The sequence below is a fragment of the Vulpes vulpes genome, chromosome 14 (assembly GCF_048418805.1).
Source record: "Vulpes vulpes isolate BD-2025 chromosome 14, VulVul3, whole genome shotgun sequence".
In the NCBI taxonomy this organism is placed as follows: Eukaryota; Metazoa; Chordata; class Mammalia; order Carnivora; family Canidae; genus Vulpes; species Vulpes vulpes.
In genome coordinates, this window is record NC_132793.1 from 21,861,723 (window position 1) to 21,876,145 (window position 14,423).

Consider the following 14,423-nt stretch of genomic DNA (forward strand, 5'->3'; position numbering starts at 1 on the left):
TGGGCTGAAGGTGGCGCTAAACCACTGAGCCACCAGGGCTGCCCTTATTTTCATTTTTTAAAGATTATTTATTTATTTGGCAGAGAGAGAGAGAGAGAGAGCACAAGCAGGTGGAACAGCAGGCAGAGGGGGATAGAGAGAAGCCGACTCTCCACTGAGCAGAGAGCCAGTCACAGGGCTTGATCCAGGACAATGGAATATTACTCAGTCATAAAAAAGAATACAATGTTGTCACTTGCAAAGATGGGGATAGAGCTAGATTATGCAAAGTGAAATAAATCCGAGATTATTTCACTCAGATGTGAAATTTAAGAAAACAAATGAAAATGGTGGGACGAGAGAGGAAAACCAAGAAACAGATGCTTAACTATAGAGAACAAACTGATGGTTACCTGAGGGGAAGTGGGTCACAGGATGGGTTAAATGGATGATGGGTATTAAGGAGGGCACTTGTGAGAAATACCAGGTATTGTATGTAAGTGATGAATCACTAAATTCTACACCTGAGACTAATATATTTTTTAAAGATTTTATTTATTTATTTATGAGAGACACAGAGAGGGAGAGAATCAGAAACACAGGCAGAAAGAAGCAGACTCCATGCAGGGAGCCCAATGTGGGACTCAATCCCCGGACTCTGGGATCACACTCTGGGCCTAAGGCAAGCACTCAACTGCTGAGCCACCCAGGCATCCCCACCTGAGACTAATATTACACTCTGTTAACTAACAGGAATTTAAATAAAAACTTGGAAAGAAAAAAAAATAAACTGTGTAGAAGCAAAAAAAAAAATGCATACAGTGTTGGGGAACTTTATGGTGGGGGGGCATCACTAATCCTGTGCCTTTTCAAGTGTCTCTACAGGCAGACGTTTCAAGCATTCTCTGAGATGCTCCAGAGTTTGGTAGTAAAAGACCCACATTTGGAAAATCTTGACACCATTTTTAAGGTAAATAGGATATCAGAGAAAAGGGGAAATTATTTCTATTAATTGGTGAGAGTGGAAGAAGAAGTGTAGAAGAATTAAGTTTTAAGAGATAGCATAGGGGCACCTGGGTGGCACAGTCTGTTAAGCATCTGACTCTTGATTTCAGCTCAGGTCATGACCTCTGGATCATGAGAACGAGCCCTGTGTTGGGCACCATGTTTAGTGGGAAGTCTGCTTGAGAATCTCTCCCTCTGTCCCTTCCCTACTGTGTGCACTCGCTTGCTCTCACTTTAAAATAAATATATCTTAAAAAAAAAAAAAAAGAGCATAGCAGTTAAGATTATCAACTAAAAAAAAAAAAAAAGATTATCAACTATCAGGTTTTGAGCCAGACTTGGCTTCAAAGGCTGACTCTGTGACATTCATGGGTTATAAATTCAGCAAGAATGTGACCTGTCAGAGTCTCATTGCTTCACTTTGAAATTAAGATTATAATTATGGTGAGTATTGAATAAATGGCCTTCAGTAAGTGGCTTAATGGTTCCTAGAATTATTCCTTAAATTCCTATTGCTTACTGCCATAAAAAGGTTTCAATCAGCGACCAGAGAACAGAGTCAGCCTCATGAGTAAGTAAATAGGCAAGTGTCTATCAGGCAGGATTCAAGGGTCATTAACAACCCTCGATCCCCACCTGTACCCACTCCGGCACCTGCCATTCTGTCATTAGGGATTTGGTCATTGGAGCGCATTCGCTGCAGTTCAAGCGTCTTGCTCTCTTGCCCCTTTTAAAGATGCAGATATCCCAGAAAGGAATAACCCTTTAAATTATTATTAATCATCTGTGCCTAAGTGTAAATGAACATTTATCTTTGCCACAACTGCGCTTAACATTTCTCATTCCTCTTCTATTTGTACAACACTCCAGCCAGATTGATTTCTCTCCTTTATCCAGTTGTGCCTTGTACTTTTCTGTGTTGGTAGCTTACTTAATTCAAGCTGTTTCTTCTGCCTAAAATGCCACCTGGGTTTTGTTTTTTTTGCCACATGGGGCCATGAAATGTCACCTTTTTTGTAAAGCTTCTGCTCATGAATGTTACCTCCAGGAATCCTTCCCTATTACAGGCAGATGCAATTTCTCCATCCTCAGAGTTCTTTAATAGCACATCATTGATTTTCTTTCCTTCCAAAGCAGATTTCAGAAGGCTGAAAACATATAGGAGAATGGAATAAATAATTGAAGAAAGTGGGGTAAAGGGAAAATAAGTGCAGAAAATAAGCTTCTGTAGAAGCCAGCCCACCGCAAATCTTGATACCTTGTTTGCCTTCCTACCACTTGCATTTCCAACCCAAACTGGCATATCATTTAGGAGGACATTTTCAGATATAGTAGTGACCTGTAGACCTTTTCTCTCCATATTTTCTTCAAAGCAGAATAAAGGTGTTATCCAAAATCTTTCTGGTAAACCATTTAGGCTCCCCCCCTTTTTTTCCACAGCAAATGGACCCCTGGTTACAATCAACCAAAGATCATGAGCGGGAACGGGCCACAGCCAGCATGGCTCAAGTTCTAAAGTGCTTATCCAGACATCTCAGCTTGAAGGTAAGCAGCCCTTCAGTCACAGAGGGAGAAGGATCCAAAGCCATCCTATTACTGCCTATTTCCCCTCCTATTTTTTCCCCTCCTATTTATGATTCCCCAAACTGGTAACTCAGTTATGCCCCCATGTAATATCATAGCACTTAGCATCATTCACATATCTGCCCCTCTAAAATTTGAGCAGTTTGAGGTCAGGTACTACGTTTATTAGTCTTGCATCCCTGTTGCTTAACACAAGAGCTGGATCATAAGAATATAGTAAATATCCTTGAATGAATGAATAAATAAATGTGACCTAAAAATGTCTGAGGGTCCACAGTGGCCTAGACTCTGTGCAGTTTTGTATTTGAAGTAATAAAGTCCAGCAGCAAATGGAAGGAATTCAATTTAAAGACCTCCCAGCATCTCACAGAGAAAGGTTCTGAGGCTCTTCTTTTTAAATCCTCTCATTTGTCTCCTTTCTCTCTCACTTCTCAGTTCTTCAGAATATTTCCCATACCTCCTGAAAAGAGTTCCTCAAAACTAAGACCCTCCTTCCTGGATCCACTCCTTTCTTTCTTTCTTTCTTTCTTTCTTTCTTTCTTTCTTTCTTTCTTTCTTTCTTTTTTTATGATTTTATTTATTTATTCATGAGAAACACAGAGAGAGAGAGAGGCAGAGACACAGGCAGAGGGAGAAGCAGGCTCCATGCAGGGATCCTGACATGGGACTTGATCCTGGGGACCCAGGATCACACCCTGAGCTGAAGGCAGTGCTAAACCGCTGAGCCACCAGGGCTGCCCCCATTCCTTTCTTCATCTGTGAATCTTTCCTCTCTCCTAGTGGGTCTTCTGGGCACTAGAGCCTCTCCTGTTCTCCAGCCATCATTTCTCCAAGTGTGTAAGAAGGCCCAGGAAGGGGCACCTGGGGGGTTCAGTCAGTTAAGCACCTGCCTTCGGCTCAGGTCATGATCTCAGGCTCCTGGGATTGAGCCCCACATCAGGCTCCCTGTTCAGTGAGGAGTCTGCTTCTCCTTCTCCCTCTGCCTGCTGTTCCCCTTACTTGCATTCTCTTTCTTTCTGTCAAATAAATAAGATCTTTAAAGAAGGCCCAGGAATTGGAAGAGAAGTTGGTGGGGTAGGAATACTAGGTCCTAATGCTAATTTTCCTTAGAGAATTTGCCCTTGATATAAATATTCTAACAGTCATGCTTATTAAAAGGATGGCATCCCACTAACTTTCTTATTTCTTATGTTGGAAATACATCCCAATTTTCCACCTCCTTACTGAAGGAAGTTTGGTTCCTCAAACTGTGCTACTTCCTCTTTTCTCTCTTTAGTCAATGAAAATGAGTCACTGCTAGCCCTCACTGACCTCCCTGTGATTCTGTCATCACATTGTTTTCCTTCTACATTCCTCCACCTCTAGTTTTGGCTGCAGACTAAAGAAGAGTTTCAAATGACTCCCTCTTACTCATAATCTGTCTCGAGCCTGAAGATCTTCCTTAGTGTTTTCTTCCTATAGGAAGAACTGCTAATCTAAGGCTGTTAAACCCAGGTGCCATTGGAGTCTCTGAACATCTGGAAAGCTGTAGGCAGAATTTTGCAGTGTAGTCTTCTGGAGTTTTCTGCAGAAGGTCCATAGCTTTTCTTCTTTTTTTTTTTTTTTATTTATTTATTTATGATAGTCACAGAGAGAGAGAGAGGCAGAGACACAGGTGGAGGGAGAAGCAGGCTCCATGCACCGGGAGCCTGATATGGGATTCGATCCCGGGTCTCCAGGATCGCGCCCTGGGCCAAAGGCAGGCGCCAAACCGCTGCGCCACCCAGGGATCCCCATAGCTTTTCTTAAATCAACTTAATTGAGTTGTTGTCTTGCAGAGATAGCCAGTGTTAACAATTCTGTTTATTCCTTCAGAGAACATTTGTGCATGAGTGTGCACTTTAGTCCCTCTTCATGTAGCCAGTTATCATCTTGAAACTCCTGTCACTCTTGATGCAATGATTTCCAGCTATTCCTAAAATACAGGGTGTTGTATGATCTAGTTCCTGCCTGCCTCCTTGCACTCCCTGACTTACTCCAGCCGCACTGGCCCTCCTTTATGTTCCTTATTATATAAAGCTCTTCCTGCCTCATGGCCTTTGCACTTACTACTTCCTCTGCTTGGAATGACCTTCCCCAGCTCTTCACATAAGTAACTCCTCCTCATTCTTTAGTGCTTATTTCAAATGCTTCCACCTCAAAAAGGTCTTTGCTTACAAACAGATCTATGCTTAGACTCTGTCTCATTGCTTTCTTTTCTTCTTAGGGCTTCTTTGGATCAGAGATGATCTTGTTTGTTTATTGATTTATTGTCTGTATTTTTCCTCAGGCAGTGTAAATTCCATTGATTATGCCTGTCTTTTTCACCAGAGCATGCCCAGCACCAAATACAGAATATGTTACATAGTAGATGCTCAATTAAATATGCATTCAGTAAATGTGAATCAGTTCGTGTTCCTTCTCTGTTCAGAACTCTCCAATGGCTTCCCATCTCACATAGGAAAAAAACAAAAATCCTTACAGTATTCTCTAAGTTGCTATACCACCTACCTCATCTACCTCCTATTTCTTTTGCTCTTGTTAACTCCAGCCAACCTCACCTACTTGTTCCTCAGAAACACCAAACACACTCCTTTCTCTCTGCGCTTGCTATTCTCCCTGCCTGGAATGCTTGTCTCCCAGATATCTATGTGGCTCAATCCCTCATCTCAACATAAGTGAGGTCTTCCCTCATCACTCTAAAACAGCAGTTCCTGTCTTTTTTCCGTGCATTTTTTTTCACCACAGCATTTATCACCATTTAATACATAATAAATTTTACTTCTTTGTTATTTTGTTTTCCTCTAAGTAGAATGTCACCTCCATGAACAAGGATGTTACCTTTTTGTTCACAGCTTATATCCCCAGTGCCAGTCATAGTACCCTAGCCATAAATGTCATACTCATAACCAATTCCTGGTACATAAGTGACACTCAGTATTTGTTGACTGGATGAGTAATTATATCAGTAAACAAAAGACATTCCACAGCTGTATTTGTTAATTTACTTTTTTTCACTATTTATTTTGAAATATATTCTTTTTCTGGTATGGTTTTTACCACCTATATTTTCACAATAAGGCAAAATATCAATAAACAAGTTTTTAAAATTGTATTAAATGGTGCAGCTCAACTTTGCATCCAACTTTCTCACTTAGCAGACCAGCACATTTTCCCACCTCATCATAAATTCCTACAATACTTGATTCCTAATGGTTATATTCATAGAGTGGTTGTACCATAGTTCTCTTTACTATTGGGCAATTATTTCCAACATGTGGTTTTTAAAAATAGTACTAGAATGAATATCTTTATATATAAAGCTTTTTCATTTTTCAGATTGCTGATTTAGGTTAGGATTTGTCCTATTTAATACCATCTGATGGACATAGTGTAACTACACATGTTAAATGTTTAACCTAAAGAGATCCAAGGGCTAGGGGCACTTGGGTGGCTCAGTCAGTTAAGTGTCTGCTTTCACCTCAGGTCCTGATCCCATGGTCCTGGGATGGAGTTCCACATTGGGCACCCTGCTCCGTGGGGAATCTGGCTCTCCTTCTCCCCCCCTGCTCATGCTCTTTCTCACTCTCTCTCTCAAATATATAAATAAAATCTTTAAAAAAAATAAATTTCTTCATTAAAAAAAAAGAGAGATCCAAGGGCTGAATGTGACTCTTGCACTTTCCTGAGTAGGGGATAGAAGTGGAATTACTTCTCAATAACTCTAAGGCATAAAATGTACCTGTTATGCTAACGGTATTTTTCTTTTTCTTCCGAACCAGCTTCCACTGAGATTCCAAAGGCTTGGGCACTTCGTGGCTCTGATGGCACTGCTGTGTGGGGACTCAGTGACAGAGGTAGCTGAGGAGGCTGCAGAGGGCATGCACTGCCTGCTTCATGTCACCTTGAGGCTGAAGTGTAAGGTGCTGCTGAAGGCAGCCACTCCCTGAATCAATCCTCCAGCACAGTGCAAGCACCAATCCTCTTTGTGCCCTCATTCCACACACTCCAGAAAAACTTTTTACGGTAGTTTAGCAACAGAGAGGTACATAGTCCACAGGCGGAGATGAAGCAACATTGACTTAATCATCAGAATCAGAACACTGGATCAGACCCATCAGTGTTAGCCATCTGCATGGCTGTGGAGTTGGAGGAGCTAAACATGTGGTCCTGTGGACAAACTGGATTAGTTTGGCCAGAAGTGGAGGAAGCTCTTGACATCATATGGGCCTTCACTTACATATTTATCCCACATATATTTTCTGAGTGCTTACTCGGGATTTGACAGTAAACAGAACACAAGAGGTCCAGTCCTTACATAGCACGTAGTCTAGTGGGAGAATCAAACAATCAAAGAATCAATAAAAAAACTGTTATTATAAACAAAGATAAGTGCTAAAGGAGAATTGCAGGGGCCATGAGAAAGAATCGCATCTAGTGGTGAGGTTCAGAAAGGGCCTCTCTGAAGATAAACTGAAAAATAAGAAACATTAGCCAGGTGAAGATGTAAGAAGAGCATATTGGGCAGAGGAAACAGGAGGTATAGACTTAAGGAGTTTGAAAAATAGAAAAGGGGCCATTGTGATCAAAGAATGGATCATTGGCCTCCCAGGTACAAGAGGCTTTAGAAAAATATCTAGCTTTATGTCCTCCCCACCAAGCCTTTGAGTCTCAGTCTACTCTACCTCCACCAAGTAGTTCCCCTGTCTGGGATTTTTCATCCCAAGGGTAAGGAAGCTCTATGGTTCCCAAAACTATAATCACATCTCTGGGTAGCTCTGAGTATGAGGAATGTCTACCAAGACATATAGCCAAGGAAATACAACTGATTGTTCATTAAACAAATATCTATGAAGCACTTCCTGATCTAGGGGTACATTGGTAAACAAGACAGATGATGTACCTTCCCCAAAGAATTTATTTGCCAGTTGGAGAGACAGTGTCCTCAACCAAGCATTCCAGGACTTCCCATAAATAAATCTCCAACAAACATGAGTCACAATGCAACATAGAAACAAAGCACTATGAGGGAGTATTGGCAGACTCAATAATCAGCAAAACTAGACACAGAAAGAGTTCTGGTATCGGCATTATCAGATACTACATAATTGTATGATTTTTTATGGGGACCTAAGCTTCATAAGGAGACCCCTTAAAAGTCCTCACCAGTAGTGGAATGGTTTGGGATAGTTGTCTCCCAAATCACTCAAAAGCTCTGCTCTTACAAAAAGCTCTTTTCTTTTTCTTTCAGCCTTTTTAATATATTGTCTGACAACAGAAGGGAAACAAATCAGCCTTCAGATTAACACACTCTCCACCCCCCAGACACTTTGATCTAAGTGAGAAAGATAAGAAGGATGAGTTCTTAGGATTCACTTCAACCTGGGGATTGATCAGACTTGCAAAATCAAGAAAAAGGAAATAAGCCAGAAAGTATTAATATTTCATGTTTTCTTTTCAGGTACCATTTATGACAAGAAAAATCACCCAAACTTGAGAAGAGCAATGAAAAAGTGTCAAGAGCTCCTAGAACTCTACAGTATTAAACAGTTCTATAGTTGTCCCTTCAAAATTGCCCAGGTAATCAGAATGGCTAAAATTATAAAGACAACTTGAAATGTTGGAGAGGATAGGAAATAACCAAAAGTCTCATATATATTGTCATGACAAAGTAAAATGGTAAAACTACTTTGGGAAAAGTTCTTATAATTTCTTATAAAACTAAACACACAAGATTGCCCAGAGAATTTGCTCTCTAAACTTTCCATAGTTTGGAGATGAGGCACTGTGGTTGTGACTCTTAGACACTTTGCCCTATTAGTTAAATGGCTTAGGTCAACCTGGCAGTGGGACCAGTATCACTGGTCTTCCGATAAGCTCTGTTCCCATTGATTGCTCTGCTAACCTTAGCCAGCCTCTTGAAAATGTAAACTCTTGTCCAAAACAGAGCTGCCAGAGGCTGTAGTTGACCCAACAGGCCATACGCTTTTAAATTAATATATGTATTCATTATGCAACAACTATTTAAGATTCAACTAGGTATGCAGTACTCTGTTAGGGGATAGAGGAAAAAAGAAAACCCAGAGGGGTCTAAAGTATCAGGCAGTTTAAATTCTCTATGCATCCGTTTCCTCATCTGTACAGAGCATCTGTAAAAATTGGGTTGTAAGAGTTAAATGAGATATTGTATGAAAAATGTTCTGCTTAGTGCTTGTCATATAGTAAGTGCCCAGTAAAGTATGCCTGTTATAATCATGTGAAAGACTTTATACACTGCCGAGTACAATGAGAAGCAAAATGAAACATGCTTTTATTCTTATATTTTTATTATTCTTTAAATTTTTATTTAAATTCAATTAAATAAAATATAATGTGTTATTGGTTTCAGAGGTAGAGGTCAGTGATTCATCAGTCTTATATAATACCCAGTCCTAATCATATCACATGCCCTCCTTAATGTTCATCACCCAGTTACCCCATTCCTCCACCCTCTTCCCCTCCAGCAACCCTCAGTTTGTTTCCTATGATTAAGAGTCTATTATGGTTTGTCTCCCTCTCTGATTTTGTCTTGTTTTATTTTTTCCTCTCTTCCCCTATGGTCCTTTGTTTTGTTTCTTAAATTCCACATATGAGTGAGACCATATAATTGTCTCTTTCTGATTGGCTCATTTTGTTTAGTATAATACACTCTAGTTCCATCGACATGGTTGCAAATGGCAACATTTCATTTTTTTGATGGCTGAGTAGTATTCTGTTGGATATATACCACATCTTCTTTATCCATTCATTTGTTGATGGACATCTGGACTCTTTCCATAGTTTGTCTATATTTGGCATTGTTGCTATAAACATTGGGGTGCAGGTGCCCCATAAGATCACTACATTTGTATCTGTAGGATAAATACCCAGTAGTTCAGTTGCTGGGTTGTAGGGTAGCTCTATTTTCAAGTTTTTGAGAAACCTCCATACTGTTTCCAGAGTGGCTGTACTAGCTTGCATTCCTACCAACAGTGTAAGATGGTTCCCCTTTCTCTGCATCCTCACCAACATCTGTCATTTCCTGACTTGTTAATTTTAGCCATTCTGACTGGTGTGAGGTGGTATCTCATTATGGTTTTGGTTTGTTGTTGTTGTTGTTGTTGTTTTTTTTAAATTTTATCTGTCTATTCATGAGAAACACAGAGAGGCAGACACACAGGCAGAGGGAGAAGCAGGCTCCACACAGGGAGCCTGATGCAGGACTCAATCCCGGGACCCAGGATCACTCCCTGAGCCAAAGGCAGACACCCAACTGCTGAGCCACCCAGGCGTCCCGTCCCATGTGGTTTTGATTTGTATTTCCCTAATGCTAAGTGATATGGAGCACTTTTTCATGTATCTGTTGGCCACCATTTGTGTGTCTTCTTTGAAGAAATGTCTGCTCGTGTTTTCTGCCCATTTCTTGATTGGATTATTTGTTCTTTGGGTTTTGAGTTTAATAAGTTCTTTATAGATTTTGGGTACTAGCTCTTTATCTGATATGTCATTTGCAAATATCTTCTCCCATTCTGTAGGTTGCATTTTGGTTTTGTCGACTGTTTCCTTTGCTGTGCAGGAGCTTTTTATCTTGATAAAGTCCCAGTAGTTCATTTTTGCCCTTGTTTCCCTTGCCTTTGGAAATGTGATTAGCAAGAAGTTGCTTGGCAAGGGTCACAGAGGTTGCTGCCTGTGATCCTCCTCTAGGATTGTGATGGATTCCTATCTCACATTTAGGTCTGTCATCCATTTTGAGTCTATTTTTGTGTATGGTTTGAAAAAATGGTCCAGTTTCATTCTTCTGCATGTGGTTATCCAATTTTCCCAACCTCATTTGTGGAAGAGATTGTCTTTTTTCCATTGGACATTCTTTCCTGCTAGGTCGAAGATTAGCTGACCACAGAGTTGAGGGTCCATTTCTGAGTTCTCTGTTCTATTCAATTGATCTATATGTCCGTTTTTGTGCCAGCTGATGATTTCAGCTTTGTGATAAAGCTTGACATCTAGAATTGTGATGCCACCAGTTTTGGTTTTCTTTTTCAGCATTCCTTTGGCTATTCAGGGTCTTTTCTGGTTCCATATAAATTTTAGGATTATTTGTTCCAGCTCTGTGAAATAAGTTGTTGGTATTTTGATAGGGATTGCATTGAATGTATAAATTGCTCTAGGTAGCATAATTCTTTTAATATATTGTCGCCAGCCAAAGTAATTTAGTTATGCCTGGGACCCTTTGAGCTGTATAGCACTAAAGCCTTTCCTTTAGTTCTGTTCCTGTAAAAGTGTGACTCTTTCTGAGGATCTCAGTAAAAAAACAAACAAACAAACAACTCTTTCTAAAAATCAGAACTGTAAAAAGCCACACAAAGACTGTAGTGGGCATTTGGGTTGCTTCTAGCTTTTCACTTTTGTAAAGAAGACTGAAAAACAGCCTTGTACATATTTGTAGGTCTCTCTGATTAACATAAAATTGAAATAATATTCCTTATTCAAGGTTCTATCATACTAAGTCTCTTGAAAATTCATCTTCCCTGAATCATTTCAGATCTTCGAAGCTTTTCTCAATTCAAATGAGCTCTTCCAGTTTGTAATGACTACATTGGATGGCCTGGAAAATCTGAAACATCCCTGCACCCAGAAATCGGCAGGAGAATTGCTGATAACAATGGTGAAAAATGCAGAGTCCCGATTTGAGAAGGTAAAAAGCTCAGTTTCCTGGGTTTGAAATATCAGCAAAACCCCTCCCCTCCTGTACCTGCTGCGGTGTCTTCTGCTGCTCCTGTTCAGCAGAGAGTAACAACTGAAGGGGCCCCGAGCCCATGAGTCTGTGAGACTTCCATTCAATAAGCATGTAATAAACAGTCATCAATGGGGATCCCTGGGTGGCTCAGTGGTTTAGCGCCTGCCTTCGGCCCACGGCGTGATCCTGGAGTCCCGGGATGGAGTCCCACGTCAGGCTCCCGACATGGAGCCTGCTTCTCCCTACGCCTGTGTCTCTGCCTCTCTCTCTCTCTATGTCTATCATTAAATAAATAAATGAATAAATCTTTAAAAAATTAAAAAAATAAATAGTCATTGAATATGCAACTAGAGATGGATAGTTTTAAAATCCAAGGTGTGCTCCATATTTTCCAAAACAGTATAGTTTGGAAGGAAGATATAATTAGCACTTATGAGAATGGTAACTTCAATTTAGATCCCCATCCAGGTTAATTAAAGATATAAAACTTTAAAAAAATCAAGCCATAAGCAATCTTTGAAGGAGGCCAACTTAACTTAGTAAGCTTAAGATCAACAGATTTTATTTAAATGTTTCTAATGTTGACACATCAAGAAATAAAAATATAATTATATCACCTAGAAATATTATAGGACATACTGAAAGAGATAAAAGGGCTGAAAATAGTAGTCCCTGGAGAGCATATTTGGAGACTAGGCAGGAGAGAGCTTGGAATACCACTGGACTTTTTAAAGCTTGGAATACCACTCGACTTTAAATTGATACATATTGCACTTTGATAAAAAATAAAATTAATTTTATTTATTTATTTTAAAGATTTTATTTATTTATTCATGAGAGACACACAGAGAGAGGCAGAGACATAGGCAGTGAGAGAAGCAGGCTCCATGCTGGGAGCCGAATGCGGGACTCGATCCCGGGACCCCAAGATCAAGCCCTGGGCTGAAGTCAGGTGCTTAACCGCTGAGCTATGCAGGCATCTCAAAATTTAATTTTAAAATGATGAAAACCCACCTGTAACTTACTAAAATAACAAAGATGGAAAAAAAAAAACAATGTGATGAGAACATAGTGAGATGGGCCCTTCTATCAGTTGGATGCTTTCAGCTGTAAAAACCACCACTCTGAGAAGCTTATGCATAATTTAAGTTTAAAGTGCTATCTTTGGGGTGCCTCGGTGGTGCAAGTAGGTTAAGCATCAGACTCTTAGTTTCAGCTCAGGTCATGATCTCAGGGTCATGAGATTGAGCCCCACATCAGGCTCTGTGCTCAGCATGAAGTCTACTTGAGATTCTCTCCCTCTCCCTCTGCTCCTTTCCCACCTCTGCACATGCACCACCCTCTCCATCTCAAATAAATAAATCTTTATAAATTAAGAGTTTCTCTTCTAGTTTAAGAAGTCTGGAAGCAACATATTTTCTAGGATTGGTTCAGCAACTCCACAGTGTTATAAAAGAGCCAGGGGCTTTTCCATCTGCCACTGTGCCTGTTCATGTAGTCATAAGGTGCTCACAGCAGTTACAGACTTGATGAGCAAATAAGATTATATCCAGCAAAGAAGAAATGTTGCCTTCCTTTTTGTCCCTTGAATCGGGGGGAAAGTGTTTCCCAAAAGCCTCCAGTACATTTTACCCCATGTTTCATAATGCTAAAATTACATCACATGCCAGCTTAAGCCAGCTTCTGGCAACTGGGCATAATGACCATTTTATTACAATGGTGTTGAGGACTGCCTCTCTGAGAAGATGACATTTCCACAGAGACTTAAAGCCCTGAGTCTATGAGTGGGCTTAATGGGCCAAGCAGAAAAATGGACCAAAGCCCAATGGTCCCTGTTTCCTTTACCTGAGTATGGAAGGCAAAGGAAACTTTGGGTGGAAGGCAAGTATGAACTCTAGCATTCTCAGAGTCAGAGTAGAATAAAATCCCAACTTCTTTGTAACACTTTTACTAGTTTGGTTATTATAAAATCAATACATAGGAGCACCTGAGTGGCTCAGTTGGTTAAGCGTCTGACTTTGGCTCAGATCATATGATCCTGGGGTCCTGGGATCAAGCCCCAGCATTGGGCTCCCTGCCTAGCAGGGAGTCTGCTTCTCCTTCTGCCTCTGCCTTTGTCCCTCCTCTCTGATCTGTCTCTTGCTCTCTCTCAAATAAAATCTTTAAATACAATCAATACATAGCCATCGAGAAGTTTTATCCCTCCCCTCTGATCTGTCTCTTGCTCTCTCTCAAATAAAATCTTTAAATAAAATCAATACATAGTCATCGAGAAGTTTTACTTTATTTTATTTAAATTCAATTTGCCAACATATAGTATGACACCCAATGCTCATCTCATCATGTGTGCTCCTTAATGCCCATCACCCACTTACCCCATCCCTCTACCCACTTTCCCTTCTGCAACCCTTTGTTTCCCAGAGTTAGGAGTCTCTTATGGTTTATCTTCCTCTAATTTTTTGTCACTCAGTTCCCCTCCTTCCCTTATGGTCCCTTTCATTATTTCTTATATTCCACATATGCGTGAAACCATATGATAATTGTCTTTCTCCGACTGACTTATTTCACTCAGCATAATACCCTCCAGTTCCATCCACATCGATGTTAATGGTAGGTATTTATCATTTTTTGAAGGCTGAGTACTATTCCAGTGTGTGTGTGTGTGTGTACGTGTACACACACCACATCTTCTTTATGCATTCATCTGTTGAAGGACATCCTGGATCCTTCCACAGTTTGGCTATTATGGACATTGCTGCTATGAACATTGGGATGCAGGTGTCCTGTCGTTTCCCTACATCTGTATCTGTGAGGTAAATACCCAGTAATGCAATTGCTGGGTCATAGGGTAGCTCTATTTTCAAGTTTTTGAGGAACCTCCACACTGTTTTCCAGAGTGGCTGCACCAGCTTCCATTCCTACTAACAGCGCAATAGGGTTCCCCTTTCAGGAGAAATTTTTAAAATATGTAAGGAAAAATTAATATTCTATAATTCAAGTTCACATTATTAATATCTTTGTATTAAGTTCTTCTGAATAATTTTATATACACCTACATACACTCAGATATATTTTAAGTAGGTTT

At 40.2% G+C, this 14,423-nt stretch overlaps 1 protein-coding gene across 31 annotated transcripts in view; it reads left to right on the plus strand.

The window, feature by feature from the left end:
- Positions 1-14,423, plus strand: part of MROH8 (maestro heat like repeat family member 8) — a 58,640-nt gene that overhangs the window by 20,529 nt on the left and 23,688 nt on the right. For 29 of the 31 annotated variants that reach the window (XR_011996918.1, XR_003236704.2, XR_003236705.2 and 26 more), the window contains 5 exons: positions 854-949; positions 2,425-2,529; positions 6,369-6,504; positions 8,048-8,166; positions 11,144-11,296. Coding sequence is in view for 23 of the 31 variants with exons in the window: in XM_072735914.1 (XP_072592015.1) it covers positions 854-949; positions 2,425-2,529; positions 6,369-6,504; positions 8,048-8,166; positions 11,144-11,296 (609 nt within the window). In the remaining 8 variants the exon portion in view is untranslated. The remainder of the gene's footprint in view (positions 1-853; positions 950-2,424; positions 2,530-6,368; positions 6,505-8,047; positions 8,167-11,143; positions 11,297-14,423) is intronic. The other 2 variants (XM_072735901.1, XM_072735906.1) reach the window with 1 other exon arrangement.